Source organism: Petaurus breviceps, unplaced genomic scaffold, assembly GCF_028583685.1.
Source record: "Petaurus breviceps papuanus isolate PSGF00001 unplaced genomic scaffold, PetGlider_PUasm1.0 37, whole genome shotgun sequence".
Lineage (NCBI taxonomy): Eukaryota > Metazoa > Chordata > Mammalia > Diprotodontia > Petauridae > Petaurus > Petaurus breviceps.
This window is the reverse complement of record NW_027186296.1, coordinates 48,948,218-48,965,601: the sequence shown is the minus strand read 5'-3', so window position 1 is coordinate 48,965,601 and position 17,384 is coordinate 48,948,218. Positions and strand designations below refer to the sequence as shown.

Below are 17,384 nucleotides of genomic sequence, written 5' to 3'. Positions count from 1 at the left end.
TAAGACCAATGCTTTTTTAAATGTATCATTTAAAAAATAAAATTATCAATATTTATAAATGGAGATGCTATAGGAACATAGACACAAATGAAAGGCAGGGACTGCCAGATTTATGCCTAACATAATTTAAAAGAAAAGCAACAAGAAACTCCAGAGAAAATAGCAAAAACTGAGATTACATATTAAATTATAAAAAATAGTTGAATAGAGACAGTGCCTTTACAAAGTTAAATAAGCTATAAAAACACACAAAAATTATCCACCTGACTCTTTATCTACCTACCTCTCTACCAGAAATAAAGCTAAGCTCCAATCCGGAAGGAATGTGTGACCCTTTTAGTCCAATGATTTTAATTTGCTTATTTTTAGATTGGCAGTTTAATCCTTTCAACAACTTTCTTTTCACTGATAGCTACATAAAGCTAGATTGGTGCCATGGATAGATACCCTTCTCTTACATATTTTTAGAATTATTGGGAAATACATGGCAAGGTAAATGTAGGAGTTACTGGTTCTGTTCATTTACTTACAGAACCCATTGTCAAACAATCTGAAAAATGTATTTCAGGAGTTATAGAAATTAGGGTTTGTTTGGTTTTTTTGCAAAATTGTTAAAAACACTTGCATTATTCTTAAATACATGAGTTGAACACTTCTAAATATTGAGTGTTTCAATAAATTACCTTAAACATGTCCAGAAGGATTTCTTTGCTGATTTCTAATCTTTCAAAAGGTTGCTTCTCTTTCATGATAGTTTTACACATGTTCTCTAATATTGGAAATTCTGTACTGGATACTCCCCTAAAGAGAAAATAGTATTTTTGTTAACAAAAATAAAAATTAATTTTGAGAAGACATTGTACATTATCTTCTTATATGACTTGTAATTATGTTTTATATCTCTAATTGTTACTTTTTGTAAGCACAAAAAATTGGAGGTTTTATAGTATCTCTTTTTTTTTCTTTTTGGAGGGCAATTGAGGTTAAGTGACTTGCCCCAGGTCACACAGCTAGTTTTTGTGTGTTAAGTGTCTGAGGTAGGATTTGAACTCAGGTCCTCCTGACTCCAGGGGCGTTGTTCTATCCCCTGCACCTCCTAGCTGCTCCTATAGTATCTTTTTCAAAGTGTCAAGGGAACTTTATCTGATCCTTAAAAGCTTCTAAAGTGTAAGTAGACATTTCCTTCACAAAAGGGGAGGGGGAGAGGGGAATAGCCTAAGATATTTGCCTATATGCCAGAAATAATTGATGAGAGCACCAAATTATTCTGCTAGACCATAAGAAAACATAATCCTATAGTTATAATTTTGTATTCAAGCTGTCATCATATAATCAAAATGTTTTCTCAGTTAATCCTTTAAAATTTTTCACTTCAAAGTTAAGTTCCATACACTTTTTATTTAGTTATTTTTAAAATCATAATTTAGGTGAAAAGTGAAATAATTTTTGTAATCTTGTCTTGCAGTTCTAAGTCTATGATCCTAATACTTGAATAAAATATTTCCATTATGATCAAGGCAACATTTGTCAGACTGAAAGAACAAATGATTGAATACACTTCAAAATGTTATATGAAAAATAAACTGAAGCTGAAATAATTTATTAACTTCAAAGTAGCCATAAATGTACTAAATGTATTGATTTCTGTTTAAGTTCTTATTTTTTTTTAATTTTTTAATTTTTTTGCTTTTTGGAGGGGGGAGGATAGGGCAATTGGGGTTAAGTGACTTGCCCAAGGTCACATGGTATTCTAATTCTTATGATTCCCACTTCCTGAAAGTTCTTCATTCTGGTCTTCAGCCTGTTTAAAATTTTATAAAAGGATGTGTTCTGTGAAGTTTGGATTCAGTCAAAGGGCATCATTTGAGGACCTTGTAATGTTTATGGAATTTTAAGATCTTCCCTGCCCATTAATAGGCACATGGTAATGAGCTCTGAGCTAATGAGGCTCTGAGCTACAGGGAGTTTCCAATTAAGTGCTGGGGCATAAGGATTCTCAAGCTCCTCGGCACTCAGCCAATCAGATGCCGAGTCTTTGTTATATATTCTGGGAGGTTAGCATTTTGCTTTGGGGGTTCACTTATGAGAAGGACCTTTTGATTCCCTGGATGGGACTCTTGAGTAGCTGTTTGTTAAGAACCCCCTTCCCCCCCAACCTAACTACTCAGAGGTTTGTGCTCTCCTGATCCAGTGATGTATGTAGGTGGTTGTATTACTTTTTTCAGACAGTAAGAGCCCTGTCTGTTGAATCTCTGTGCTAATTTCTCTGCTTGTATTTTCTCCATATTCAGGGTGCTGACCTTTCCCCTGAACCAGAGAATGTAATTAAAGTAAGATTGTTGGCCCCTTTAAAAGTTATCTTTCCTTTAGCAAAGCAGCTCAAAGAACCTGTGCTAGCAAGCCATCCTGCGTGTGCTAGGGTGCTTGCTACTACAGACCTGAAGGGCCACCTGTGGCCTTGAGGCTGCAGGCTCCCCACCGCTGGTCTAGATTGTCTTTCTGGGCCTTCTCAAGTTTCACATCTATGAAGTTCCTCTTTGAGGCCCTTTACTAACTCCTCCAACCTATACTCATCTTTTCCTTTCCTGAATTCCTTCCAAACCAAACTATTTGTTGATTTGTGTTGTTCTCTTTTTATCTTGACAAATCATTATATTTGGTCCCCTAAAGGAGTCATGAGAATGAGTGATTAGTTTCCTACTTAAACACAGGAATCATGACTTGACTTTCTTTTTTTCTTTTACAGTGCCAAGCATAGAACTGAGCCCATAGTACATACTGGCATAATAATAGCTCAGTTTTCTAAGTCTTATCTACTAATACTGTCCTTCTATATATTTCAAGCTTGAACCCAAGTGTACTATTCAAAGCCTCTCATACAGACACTTCCTGATCTCCAAGCCTTTGTTCACCCTGTGCTCTTGGCCTAATGTATTCTTATTCATGTTAAAGCCCAACTCAAATGCTACTTCTTTCAGGACGCCTTCCTAGATTTCTGCCTATCCCAAATTCATTAATTCAACAAGTGTTTCTTAAGCAGTGACTATGTGTCTAGTATTTTGCTATACAGTTGCTAATAACCTTTCTCCCTTTGGATTTCCCATAGCCCTCTATCAATCTATCTCTGATGCACATATGTATGTGTGCGCGTAGATATATATACATATATATCTATATCTCTGTCTCTCTATTTATATATATGTGTGTGTGTGTGTGTGTGTATATGTGTGTGTGTATATGTATATATATGTGTGTGTGTGTGTGTGTGTGTATATGTATACATACACACATATTTTTGTTATATAGTTTTCTGTGTATATATGTCTCGGCTCCCTACCAGACTTTAAGCCTCTTGAAGATGATATCTTTAAACTAAACTTTTTATCACATCCAGCTGTCTAACACAGTGACCTGCATATACTAGGTGCCTAATGTTTCTTTAACTGAAATGAATACCCTCCAGAAATGATAAAAAGAATACGATTAGTTGATTTGTATCCATTTCAATCAATATTCTTCATATTCTGATAATCAGTATACTTACAATAAGCACTAAATTAATCAAATGTTACCTGTCTTCAATGAACATGTCATAATAAAACCCATTTTCAATAGGTGGGCCATAACACAAGCAGCCTCCATAATAATTTTCCATAGCTTCTCCAAGAATATGAGCACTAGAATGCCAGTACACCTATAGACCATATAAAGAAAGAATTCATATTGTTAAAAATAATTGCAATAATAAAAATAGCTAACATTTATATAGCAAATATAACATTTAATGTCTATGAAGCATTTTACATATATTGTCTCATTTAAACATCCCAACAACCCTGTAGAGATCCAAAAATTAGTAATATTAGTAATCCTCTCCAAATGCAACACTAGAATCAATATCTTTAAATATGACAGAAGAATAAATACAGATGAAGTTCTGTCATGTCATCCATAAAGAGATTTAATAAAAATTGGAAAAAAAAGTTGACTTTTCAGTAATAATGCTCATTTATGTAACAGAGCAAGAAATTCAGTCCTTTACTCCTGCACATGAGGAGAAGAGGCTCTTCCATATCCTCTCTGTTACTGGGCCCCAGCAAAGTCTACTGTCTAGCTCCAAGGCTTGAGCTGTTCTTCCTACAGAATCAGGTTAGGGACTGGAACTGTGATTTGCCTAGTATAAGAAACTCCATATAATGGCAGGTTGGCACCTTTCTCTTACAGTTTTGATTGTTGCCTAGAGCCCTAGCATTAGGCTATAGGAGAGGCTACGCAACCATTATTGTCAGAGACAGGACTTGAGACCAAGTGTTCCTGGTCCCAAGATGGGCTCTCTGTCTGTCTGTTATGGCCTCTGCGCCGGCCTCTCCTATAGCCAGGGATTCATGTTAAAATAGTACTTTCCCGTTCACACTACAGGGACCATATATTATTTTATCCCTGTGTCTTCCCCAGCACCTTTCACAGCAATTTTCCCTTAATAAATAGTTGTTCTCTTCGCTTCTGCTTCTTAGAAACCCTAGCTTCCTTCAAAGCTCAGCTTAATTGCCCCTTTCTATGTGAGACCTTCCCTGATCTCCCTGCTGCCACTGTCTTCACTCCCTGCCCAAATCACCTTGTGCTTATTTTGTATATATTTCAATATACACATGATATCACCTTGATAGTAAGCTCTCTGAGGGCAGGAACTGTTTCATTTTTGTCGTCATATCCCCAATACCTAGGACAATACCTGGTACATAAGAAGCACTTAATAAATATCTACCAATTGACTGGCTTGTTGAATCAGTGAATTAATCACTTAGTACAGAGTGAAGATGCAATCCCCTACGATTCTCACAGAACATAGAAACAAAATAACTTTATGAAGAACTTTGACCCATTTTTGTGTCTATGAGGCAGAGAATCAGGCAAGGTATTTGCTTTCAGTGATATTAAAATAACTAAAAAATAATCCACATACATTAAATAATTTTGTATATCTCTATAGAACATTTAGCCACTGATGTATGACATTCATATTTTTAGGTAAATGGGCAATTGAATCCTGAGCATAACCAATTTTATTTAAAATGGGGTAAAGTTTTTTAAAGTTTAATTTTTTATTTTCAATTTTGATTCTATATAACTGTAAAATATATGCATATTATATATGTATTACATATGTTGTGTGTACATATACAATATCTTATATGTATGTACATATATAATATATACATACATGCATATATTAAGTTTAGAAGCCAATAACATATCTATTAGTATCCTGAATGTATAGGGAGAGTTCATATAGTATTATTGGGAAAACTTTACAAAACCTACAACATATGATGCAAAACATTATCCTCTCTTATTTTTAGAGGTGTGAATTTTTACACCTCCAAATGGGAGGTGTTTATGTTTTCTTGGGCATGAGATCACAACTGTGCACCACAGCTAAACGTGTAAACCCCTGGGATATGACCAGAAAGTTCAAACCAGTCCAACAATATTAACCATTCAAATTCTTAGATAGCTCTGGTACTAAATCATTTGCACAAACTTGGACAACTCAGCCAACCTCTCTGAGACACAGTTTGGATCAAAGGTATCAAACTCTTAGTCTGGGAGCCACAATTGGGGCCATAGTCTACAAAGTACAACCTGTATGTACCAGATTGAAACATAATTGGGAAATGTTTTACAAAACAAAAAAATACAATACAACATAGATAATGTTAATTTGTAGTTTTGTGAGTCAATATGCAGCCACACAGGGATCCATTTTTATTTGAGTTTGACACCACTGGATTAGAGGAACACTGCAGTCCCTTCTAGCTCTAAAATCACACGTTTTCTATCAGGTATATGATTTAGTAATGTAGCTGTTACCTTTGGAAAAAATGGACAGAAATATAAATATACCTTTTTTATTGGCTACTAATGTATCCAGCATAAGCAAAACAGATAAGGATTAGCTGAACAACTAGAAATGTTTGACCTGGAGAAGAAAGACTAAGGCAGGACATAATAGCAGTCTGCAAATACCTAAAGAAATATCATACAGAAGAGGGAATGAGCTTGGTTTGAGGTCATAGAATGGAAGTTGCACAGTGGTAAAATTCAGTTCAATCTACAGAAAAATTTCCTAACAATTACAGCTGCCCCTAACTATCTAGAATGACTGGAAATTTCAGTCATGGCAGATAAGAGGAAATTGGATGATTCCTTAACTGAAATGATATAGATATGATTTATACTTTGCATGGGGATCAGACTGATCTGTAACTACAGGTTTCTTGTAGTTCTATGGTTCTATGAATTTTTAGCTTGAAAATCATCTTATGGCAACATGAAATGCTATTTAGTATATGTATGTATGTATGTGTATATATACACATATATAAATGTATGTACCTATATTAATATATAACTATACTATACTAAGCATTTATATATACCTATACTATCGTATAGCTACATATGTACATTCTATACTAAATGGCATGAAATGGCATTCTGTGCTACTAAAATGAATTATAGATCTATATGTACATATAGATCTTTACAGTTTATATAGAAATATATGTAGCTGGCTAAAAATTTAACAATAATAATGGAAATCAGTTGATCTGAGGACCATGCAGTCCCAGAGACAGAGAGGTAGATGGGTAGATAAGATAGAAAGATATAGCTATAGCTACATAGAAATGCAATAATAGAGACAGATATAAATATATGTGAATATATATACTCACACATATGTATATATCTATATCCATACAGATGTAGATTGAGAAGTACATTTCTCTATTTCCTTTTTAGAATACAAAATTAGGGAGGGTTCAGTCTTTAATTTACAGCATAGAGCTAATTGTAGGTATGTTTCACCCTTCATAATATATGCCTTCTGAGATTTGTGAATGAAGTTCTCATAAAGGAATTTGTTACCATAAAATAATCTGTTATTTAAACAAATACCAAAATAAATTTTCTAAAGTAAGTAATACTTTAATAAAATAAATATTTCTGTAAATTTGGATTTTGTATAATGGCTTTCCTTGAAGTATAGGACATTGGTACAATTCTGTCTATCAATGGGCATTTGACAAATGTTCATTTATTGACTAGCATCTAAATTCATATTTTGTTGTTGGCAAGTAATGGGAATATTATAAATAGACACAAGAACAAAAATGCTCTGTTAATGTAATCAAAGACACATTATGTTCACATGGGTAAAAAACATAAGATAAAAGCATGTGTCCATGAAAAGTTCTAGAATTAAATGAATCAGAATTTAATTCTTATTCTACAAAGAAAATTAAGCAGAACTGGTCTGTCTACAAAACAAGTTCAGTAGCATATAGAGAGAAAATATTCATTGAGAGAAAAAAAAAAGCCTCTCTTCTGTCTTTCTGTGCTAGGATAACAGGTTTCTGTCCCTAGTTTGTGTGATCCTCATCCTACTGTCACTTCTCTGTCCCCAGACCCTCTGTGTCCTTGAACCATGTGTTGTGCCAGTCCCCTCACTACATAGGCTTTCCTTCCTCACATCAGTGGACTAGTTCAAATTAAGTAAAAATAACTTTACATAGAGGTCTGCAGAACAGTCCACTTAAATAAAACAAGAACTATCTGTAGTATATTAAACATCTATTACATAAATGTTAACTGTTAGAGCAGAGGTACCAAACTCATGGTTCACAAAACTCCCAAAGTGCAGCTGGCTGAATCATATTAAACTGTAATTGGGAAATATTTAACAACATAAATAAAAATACATTATGCCATAATGTTAATTTGTGATTTTCTAAGTCAATATATGACTCAGGAATTCATTTCTATTTGTGTGGCACCACTGTCTTAGAGTACCACAAGACCATATCTCTCTCTAAATTTCAATGAACTGCTATTTACATAATGAGCTTTTAAGTAAAATTTAGACATCAGTTCTTAAAATATACTTACAGCTTGAGCTTCCTCATTATCAAACCTAAGTAACTCTAATGTAGAATCTTCTTCTAATGGACGATCCAAATCCCACAATTCATCATTTACTTTGGCTATTACTGTGTTATCAGCCAGTCCTTGGCTAAGGAAGGAAAAATAATTTTGAAATTAAACTCTACTGTCCAATGTTATTTGTATACAAAGATTAAAACAACTCAGGCTGCAAAAGTACATGCTACATATGTAGGATAAATACATATACATAAAGTAATATAACATTTAAATATGTCACACACTCAAATAAGTCTTGTTCTCTTCACAGTAATCTCTTAAGGCTATGACTCAGTAATGTTGCCATTAGAAAATATTTGGAACTCCTCTTTTGGACCTACCTTCTGAGCCTCTGCCAAATTCTTGTATAATCTCAAGGATGTCATAATTTTGTCCTTTTGGGGCAAAAAGATTTTGGACCTATAATAATGCTTTTTATTTCATAGGATCCCAGCTCTAGGGTAGGAAGGGATGTCAGAGGAGATCTAATCCAACCCCCTCCTTTTATTAATGAGGACATGGAGGTTCAGAGAGTTGCCCAAGGTCACTAATATGAATATATTATTAAATAATAAGTACATAAAAGTTGGCTTTGGACCTAGTTCTCTGGCTTCTTTATGTACCATACTGCCTCCTAAATGTATAGCACTTCATACCTTTCAAAATGTTTTCACATACATTATCTTGTTTAACCCTTGCAACAGCTATCTGAGGCAGACAGCATGAATATGATCATGCCCATTTTATAGATGAGTGAACTGATGCTCGGAGATTCTGTGAATTGCCAATGATCACATACTTAGTGATGTAGCTGGGATCAGAACTCAGGTCTTCTGAATTCTAGTCCAGATCATAACCTTCCTCTTCCACCCCTAAGTGTGTACATACAGAAACATACACATATACATATGCCCATACACAAAACTCATGAAAATTATCTACTTTTTAAAAAGAAGTCAAAAGCTTCCAAAAACTCAAATAATACAATATTATTAAGTCAAGGAAAAGAGAAGATATTTTTCTCTGTTATCTCTGACAAACTGTTTTGTTAATTATGACTTGAAAAATTGAGTATCTGGAGTTGGAAAAAAACAGGATTATATTCTGAGTTATACTTTTCCTGAATTTAAATGGCATTCCTAAGAAGTCCAAAGGTGGTGTTGGTGAAGAACCTATTTCTCATTAATTTATTCTTATTGATCAAAGAAAATGGCATTCTCAGGGGAAAAAATATTGTCATCAGTCTTTTGTTCAATTACTTAATTAGTACCCATGATCTTCTTTACACTACAATTTACCTAATTCCAGCAGCCACTTGATATGGTGTTGTTTTCCAAGACTCCCCTTCAACTATTTTTCCATCAATCAGCATTATTTTGATCAATTTGCTCTCGTTTGCTGCTCTATGGGCAAGCAAGGTGTCATGCTCTCTCTTCAATGTTTCATAAAGCATCAGTCTATCTTCTATGAAGTTTGGCCCACTACATAACTGTAAATCATTACAAGACAATGACATAAACACATAGGCAACCTTACTTCTTACTACTCCCATATATGGACCCTTGGCTAGTTCTTCCTACCCCCTATTTTCCCGTTTTCCATGCATTTGCTCATACTGTTCCCTCACTTGGATTCTCTACCTCCTCTACACCTGTCCAAATCCTATTTATCTTTAAGTAGCACAGTTCAAATTCTACCTTTTCCATAAACAGCTCCATGACAATTACAGACCATTACTCTCTCTTTTCTTACTTACTTAGTACTATATAAATCAGCACTTAATTAGTTATAGGGTGTCTCAAAATTCTGAGTCCAGTTTTATGCTACTAAAGCTTACAATTACACTAAGATTTTTGATAGTACACTCTATACTTTCTTTCACTGTTCTTAAATTGGCCTGTTCATGTTAGTTTTAGTTGTACAGATTGTAATTCCTCAGGACCATGAACAGTGTTCTTTTTGTCTTTGTATACTAGGCAACTAGAACAATGTATTTCAAATAGTAGATACATAATAAATGCTTCTTAGATGAGATGGTCACACAAGGGCCAACAAATACTGGCTAACAGGCTGATTTATATAAAGGAGGAGCAACTATTTCAACTTGAGTAAACTACTTATGTAAGTTTCAAGTATAGATCCAATAACTGAGCATCTGTCCCCAAAAGACCTGCCTAAGTTAGCAAAGTTATTTCACAAAAGGGCTGGCCTTCACGTGAATTTTTCAAATACAGAACTTCATTAAAAGTTAGAAGGGTTATGATCTACCTTGGTGAAAGGCATACCCATACAGAAGAAATCACAAATCTTTGAAGCAAGTTATTATAACTGATACCCTACTGCATTTAAGACATATAAAAATGAACCTAAGTTCTGCACAGTTTTACGTACAATATTATTATAAATTATTTAATTTAAGGTACCTAGATAAATCACACTTTAACTCAAAGTATTAAAAATCAGAGGTAGCCCTTTCTAGTATAATCTTATTAATAATTACTTACCTCACTCTTCAGGCCATTTACAATTTCATTTTCTTTTTTCTTCTCCTTTTTATTTTTATTTTGGACATCTTTTTGGTTTGTGGTAGAAGGAAGCTAAAAGACAGAATATTAAAAAGCACTCATACAGATGACAAAAAGCAGGACAAGACAAGGTAATTGAGATACCTGAGGGAAGACAATAAAATACTGCATAAATATAAGCTATTTATTTCTTTATTATTACTGATAGTTCCTGGGGGTAGTACCGAACAAGAATTCCATGTTCTAGAAATACAAAGTTCATATCTGTTACTTATGCTGAAACTTCTTCAACTGACTGACTGAGAAAGAATGGCCTAACCAACCATCAATCCTTACTTCATCACAGACTTGATACATATACCTTAGCTCAAGAGATACAAATTTCTTTGGAGTTTTGGGATTTTTCATCATTGGAAAAATAACCACTCATGTCACTAGAAAATAGTTATAAAGCTGCCCCTTAGAAACAATGAATATTTTTCATCTATGATGATACTTATAGGCTGCACTCATACTTGATGGAATGCCTTTGAGAGGGCATTACATATAGGCAGTACCCAACTAACAAAGAGGTTGCTTAATAAATTGGTTATTTGAAAAATCCTCTTCCTCCACTCTGCGCCTTACCTGTACTGAAATGGTAGTGAGGACTCCTTCAGCCCTTTATCACTTATTGTGGCTCCTATGGCCTCAGCCAGGCCTAGGGTAGAGCAGGAGGGATAGGGACTGAGGCTAGGAGGGGCTAAGACATAAGAATAATGGCGTTTGGGGATTTTATGTAGAGTAGCCAGAAGAGAAACCATCAGAACATTTAGTTTAACTGAACAGTCTACTGAATGAGGGATACTTTGGCATTCTCCAAGCACATAAAACTGATATTTTTTCTGTTATAGAAAATTTCTGAGAGGGGATAGGTAGAAGTGGCAAATAATACAATAAGCCAAATACAGAGCCTACCCTTGTCAGGGACTAGCATACTGGCTCCTAATATGATTCAATAACAACCCAATTTCACAAACATTTATTAAGCACCTAGTATCTCTAAGGCATTGTGTTAAGCACCAGGGATGCAAAGTCAGAGAGGAAACAGTCCCTACACCCAAGGAATTTACATCCTACTAAAGGTATGCAACATGTACACAGAAAGCAAATAAAAGAAATCTGTGGAGGGCAGAACATTAACACACAGACTTCATAAAGGTCATATCTGAGCTGAGCCTTGAAGGAAAGTGATGATTTTAAGGAGATAAGAAAAGAAAGTACATTCTAGGAAAGTGAGATATAGAGCGCATATTGGGGAGAAATATAAAACTAGAAAGGTAGAGTAGAACCAGATTATAGATGGCCTTAAATGCCAGGCTATGGAGTTTTTATTTTATTTCAGAGGCAACTAACTGGGAGCTCTCAAAGGTTTTTCAGCAGAGAAGCAATTTAGTCAAACTTGTCTCTCAAGATTATTTTGGCAGTTGTGTGGAGAATGAAGAAAACCAGAAACAGAAAAACTAATTTACAGGCAAGTACAATAGTCCAAATGGAAGATGATAAGGGTCTGACCTACAGTGACAGCCCAGTGAGTAGAGAAGAATCAAATATAAAATATGTTATAGAGAATTGACAGGACTTGGCAACTGATGGAATATGAAGGATGAGACAGAAGGAAAGGTTAAGGATGATGCCAAAGTTATGAATCTCGGTGAGGAGGGAGATAATTAAAAAAGGGAAGTTTGGAGGCATGGTGGGTTTAGCAGGATAGTGGATGAGCTCAATTTTGGACATGTTAAATTTGAAATGTCTATGGGCAAGGAGAGATACCCAGGAAGCAACTGATGAAACCAGAAAAAGAAAGAATGAATTCTATTTTATCAATGGTTCCTATATTGGAGTAAATTTATCTCCCTTTCATTATTGCCAGCAACCCAAAGTGGATGTGGATGTTCATGAAACCCCCATCAAAGATTTGAGATGACATCTAGTCCATAATACAATTTTATCAGGGACAAAGTGAGTTGTAAGTGGTGGCCATGCAGACTCTAGAGAGATGTAAAAGTACTCCCTGTTCTTACAAAGTATTTATTTCAGGAGCCAATTTACACATATACATATAAACAAATATAGGGACAGCTAGATGGCAAACTGTAAAGTGCTGGGCCTGGAGTCAGGAAAACCTGAATTCAAATCCAGCCTCAGACACTTACTAGTTGTGTGACCCTAGGCAAGTCACTTAATCCTATTTGCCTCAGTTTCCTCATCTGTAAAATGCAGGATCTCTGTCAAGAAAACCCCAAATGGGGTCATGAAGAGTCAGACATGACTGAAACAACTGAACAGTGACAACCTGCAAATATGTGTATATGTGCATATATATATATGTATATATATGTGTATATATATATATATATATATATATATATATAAACACATACATATATTTATACTTCACATAGCCTGAGAACGGAGGGTTTTATGTCATGGAATCCTTAGCTTAGCAGAGTGCCTGGCACACAGTAGGCACCTAATAAATGTTTGTTTCCTTCTTTCCTTTGGCAATCTCATGAAGACTATGAACCTATGCAATGCACAAAATAAAATACATAGGATTACAAAGGAAATCAGTTATAGTGAAATAAAGGTATCAAAATATTTTTCAAAAACAAGTTTATAGATCCCAGGTGAGCAACCCAGGATTATTTTGGCAGTTGTGTGGAGAATGAATTAAGACCAGAAACAGGAAGACTAATTTACAGGAAAGTACAATAGTCCAAATGGAAGATGATAAGGGTCTGACCTAGGGTGATGGCCCAATGAGTACAGAAGAATAGGATATAAAATATGTTATAGAGAATTGACAGTACTTGACAGGACCCTGGATGGTCAGCAAGAATAATAAGACCAGCCCATGTTTCCTCTGGGACAAAACAAACTCTTCAGCCTGGTATACAAATATGTATATGGCTTCTACCCATCTTCATATCACACACTGTAAATTCTAAACAAAGTAGCCTACTAGCCATTCCCTAGGATGTACCATGCCATCTGTTTCCAAGCCTTTGCAGTTTGGTTCTTAAACTACAGGCAAGAAGGGGGGTCACTAGACCTTCCTGAGCAGAGAGTGAAACTGTATAAAATGAATTAAAAGCAGGACAGATATGAGGCAGAGAGATGAATTTAGAAGGCTATTACAATAGTCTTGGTGAAAAGTTTGACGTCTTGCACATGATTGGAGATGGGGACAGATATCAGAAATGCTGTGGAAGTAGAATCAACCACACTTAACTGATTAGATGGATGAGGAAGAGTGAACAGTTGAGGAAGACTCCCATGTTATAGAACATAGGTAACTGGAAGAACAGTGGTACCCTCAACAAAAAACGAGATTCCCCAGGATGTGTCATGCCACCTGTCAGCATTGGGGGTGGGGAATAGGGGGAGGGACGAGAAGGATGAGCTTGAGGGCCAAGTGTTTTCTTTTGCACAGTTAAGTTTGGGATCAATCAACAAGAATTTACCAAGTGCCAACTAAGTATCAGTTCCAAGTACAAAGATTAAAAAAACAAAAGGAGACACCTTTCCCTCCAAGAGCTCACATTTTCATGTAAGGTGTCTATCCAGGTGACATGTCCAGCAAGCAGACAGTGAGGAGGGATTGTAGCAAGGGAGACAGAGGAGCACTGGACATGTGGCTAGTCATCTACTTATGGGAATTGAACACGTGGTCCCTGTGACGTCAGAGAAGCCAGCCCCTGGCAGAGCCTTGAGGGTGACTGGGGAAGCAGACATCCACCCTACGGAAAACCGGAGAGCTCAGGTAGAAGGGAGGACTGCTTCCTAGTCTCCCCAGGGCCTAGCATGGTGCTTGCTCCGGACATAACCACGCAACCCACGTGTGCAGGACTGAAGTCAGTGCCTTCATCCTCAATAGCAAAGGAGCAATGTTATTGCTACCGTTACTACTTGCACGCGTTTGGGCCTAACGGGAAGAAGAGGGAACGCAGAGAGGGCAGGGAAGAAATATTACCCAGTAATCTGCGCTCCAGCGCCAGCCTCCGCCCCCGCCCCAAGTCTCGGGGAATCCCCAGACCCGAGATGTCACTCTAGGCCAGAGGCCGGGTGCGGGCGGGGCTCCGCGGTCAAGGTCAAGGCCCAGGCGCGCCCGCGTCCCCGGCCCCGGCCCGCACTTCCCCGCCGCCCCGGCCTCGGCATCGCTTTACCTGGGCTCCGGCGGCCTCGCGGGGCTGTTCGGGCCGCCGGCCCAGCTCAGCCTCCAGACTGCGCCGCAGGTGCTGGAGCCGGTAGCGCAGCTTCTCGTTCTCGCCGCGCAGACGCTCTAGCTCCGGGCTGGGGCTGCCCGCCCAGCGCGGCCAGACCTCCGGCCCCGGCTCCCGCCCAGGGTGCGGCGGCTGCTGCTCCTTCAGGCGCCCGATCTCCGCAGTCAGCCAGCGAATGTCCTGCTCCTGCCGCGCCAGGCGAGAGGCCACCGCGTCAGCCGCCATGATCCCGCCGCCGTCGCCGCCGCCGCCCCGCGGGCCGCAGGGGGGTTGGGCCAGGGAGGGAGGTGCGGGTGTGGCTGCGCTGGGGGCGCCGAGCCTCCGGTAGCTCGGAGCGCGGGCAGGCGCGGGCGCGGTCACTGACGCCCTCCGTCGGGACTCCTGGGGTTGGAGCAGCCCAGGCGGTAGAGCTGGCAGCAACCTTGGAGGTCACCGAGGGCGAGCCGCTCACTGTACGGATAAGGAAAGGGAGGCAAGAGCGCCCCGGGGACTTGGCGCCTGTGCAGCCGTTACACAGGAATCGCCTTTTCTCTCCCTGCCACCTCCCTCTGTGGACTTCTCCTTCCGAAAAAGAGATCACCATTTTCCCCGTCACCAACGTTGGACCCACCAGTCGGTCCGTCGGCTTTAACGCAGACCCAAGTGTGCACGACCTGCTGATGCTCCCTTTCTCTCCCACCCACTTTGCAGGACACGCAGTGGTGGTTTATCTTTCTGAAGCGGGGCGGTTTGACTTCCCCTGGCCACACAATGAAGTTCGAGGCTTCCCCCAGCCTGCCTCCGGTGTCCCGGTGCGGCCCGATCTCCCCCCACGTTCCTCAGCGCCGACCCTGAGCCCCCAGCAGCGCCCCTTGAAAACACTGTGCTCATTCTTGCCCTGCGGCTTGGTTTGTGCTCCTCTCCCTTGTCCTCAGACTCGACCATGAAAGCAGGGGGCAGCAGTCCCAGTCACGGAGTGTTTACAGTGTGCAAAGCCTGGTGTAAGTCGTGCAAGACTAGGAGCTATTGCCTAAGTAAAGCAAACGCTCCTCCAGGGTCGCCAGGCTGGTAGATCGGGGGATGCTGCAGTCTAGATTGCCTAGATTTTAGCACAACTTTTGACAAAGGGTGGACCGAAGGCAATGAGAGAGGAGATAAAAGCATAATTAGGTGGCTTCAGGCCGGTTCAATGATCAGATTAAAGAAAAATAGTAATTGATGAGTCAATTTTTTTTATAGGAAGGTAGAGTGGAGTGAACCAGGCATCTTTCCTTGGTCCTATTCTGTTCAACATTTTTATCAATCAATCAGCAGATATTTAGCCCTGTGTTAGCATGTACCATGGACATATAGCTTATATTCTACATATATAGGTATTCAGAAATACAAAGAGAATAGACAAACAGGCAACAAACCGTTATTTATGTGCCAGTCGCTTACTATGTGCCAGTGGTTGTGATGAGAGCTGGGGATACAAACACAAGCAAAAAGAAATAGTGTTTGCCCTTAAGGAGCTTATGTTCTAATGGAAGAAGGTATCATGCCAAAGGGAGCTGAAAATGGAGGGTGGGGGTGGGAGGAGAGAATTATAGGGACAGGGTGAAGACCACCAGGGCCTTTCCACAAAATGGAGATCCTACAAGATGTTTCAGAGTGAGGAGGCCCTAGGCACCAGAGGGCAGTTTCAAGGCAGCTAAATTCCAGAAAGTCAGAAGCTGGGAGGGGAATGAAAGTTGGCAGACCTGGACCCTTCCCCAAAATGACTGTAGAAGAATGCTAGCAGTTGGTGGGATCAGAAAAGGATTCTTGTAGGTGGTTCATAAGCTGCATTTTGAAGGAAAAGAGGTTATATGAGCCATAGGGGAAAGGGGAGTGCATTCCAAGCATGGCCAATGTCCAAAAGAAAGGTATGAAGATGGGGAGATGGAGTGCCGTGTGTGAGGAGCAGAGAGAAAGCCAGTTTAACTAGATTGAAGAGTATAGGAGGGGGAAGTAATGTTCATTTAGGCTGGAAGGATAGGCTGCAGACAGATTGTGAAAGATTTTAAAAGCTAAATGGAGAAGTTTATATTTTATCCTAAAAGCTATTATGAGCTATTGTAGTTAGATTGAATAGCATTGTGACATGGTCAGATCTGCACTTAAGGAAAATCACTTTGGCAGCAGTAGGTAGGCTGGACTGGAGTGGTAAGAGGCCTGAGGCAGGGAGACCAATTGGAAGCTTAAGAAGTAATAAGGGCCTGAACTAAGGTGGTAGCTGAATGAGTAGAGGGAAGCATTTGGATGCATGAGAGGTTTGGAAATAGAAATAGCCAAAGTACTGCTCTCAAGGAACTCACATTCTAATGGGGGAGATAAATATAAATGAAAAATTAAATGGAAAGATTCCATGGTCCTTAGAGTTTGTGAAAGAGGAGGGCTGCTAGCACAGGTTCACTGTTGATTGGGTCAGATAGGAAGGACAGGAAGACAGCTTCAGAGGGGTTAATAATCTTAGTACCAAATCCTATAGCATTCCCTCATCACCCTTCTCACAGGGGCTGGTGAGAAGGGGGGACAACTACTTCTGAGTCTCAATGGGGTTAATTGAGACAGGTACAGCTCATGTACTCTCCTCAAGCCTCAATAGGGC

The 17,384-nt window shown here is 38.8% G+C and overlaps 1 protein-coding gene across 1 annotated transcript in view; it reads right to left on the bottom strand.

Annotated features, from left to right (window-relative positions):
• TARS3 (threonyl-tRNA synthetase 3) overlaps nucleotides 1-15,109 on the bottom strand; it is a 34,537-nt gene extending 19,428 nt beyond the window's left edge. The window contains exons 1-6 of the mRNA XM_069098442.1: nucleotides 14,717-15,109; nucleotides 10,488-10,580; nucleotides 9,282-9,472; nucleotides 7,951-8,074; nucleotides 3,573-3,694; nucleotides 684-801 (exon numbers count right to left, since the gene is read on the bottom strand). Coding sequence (XP_068954543.1) covers nucleotides 684-801; nucleotides 3,573-3,694; nucleotides 7,951-8,074; nucleotides 9,282-9,472; nucleotides 10,488-10,580; nucleotides 14,717-14,998 — 930 coding nt within the window. The 5' untranslated portion in view covers nucleotides 14,999-15,109. The remainder of the gene's footprint in view (nucleotides 1-683; nucleotides 802-3,572; nucleotides 3,695-7,950; nucleotides 8,075-9,281; nucleotides 9,473-10,487; nucleotides 10,581-14,716) is intronic.
• Nucleotides 15,110-17,384: the final 2,275 nt, after the last annotated feature.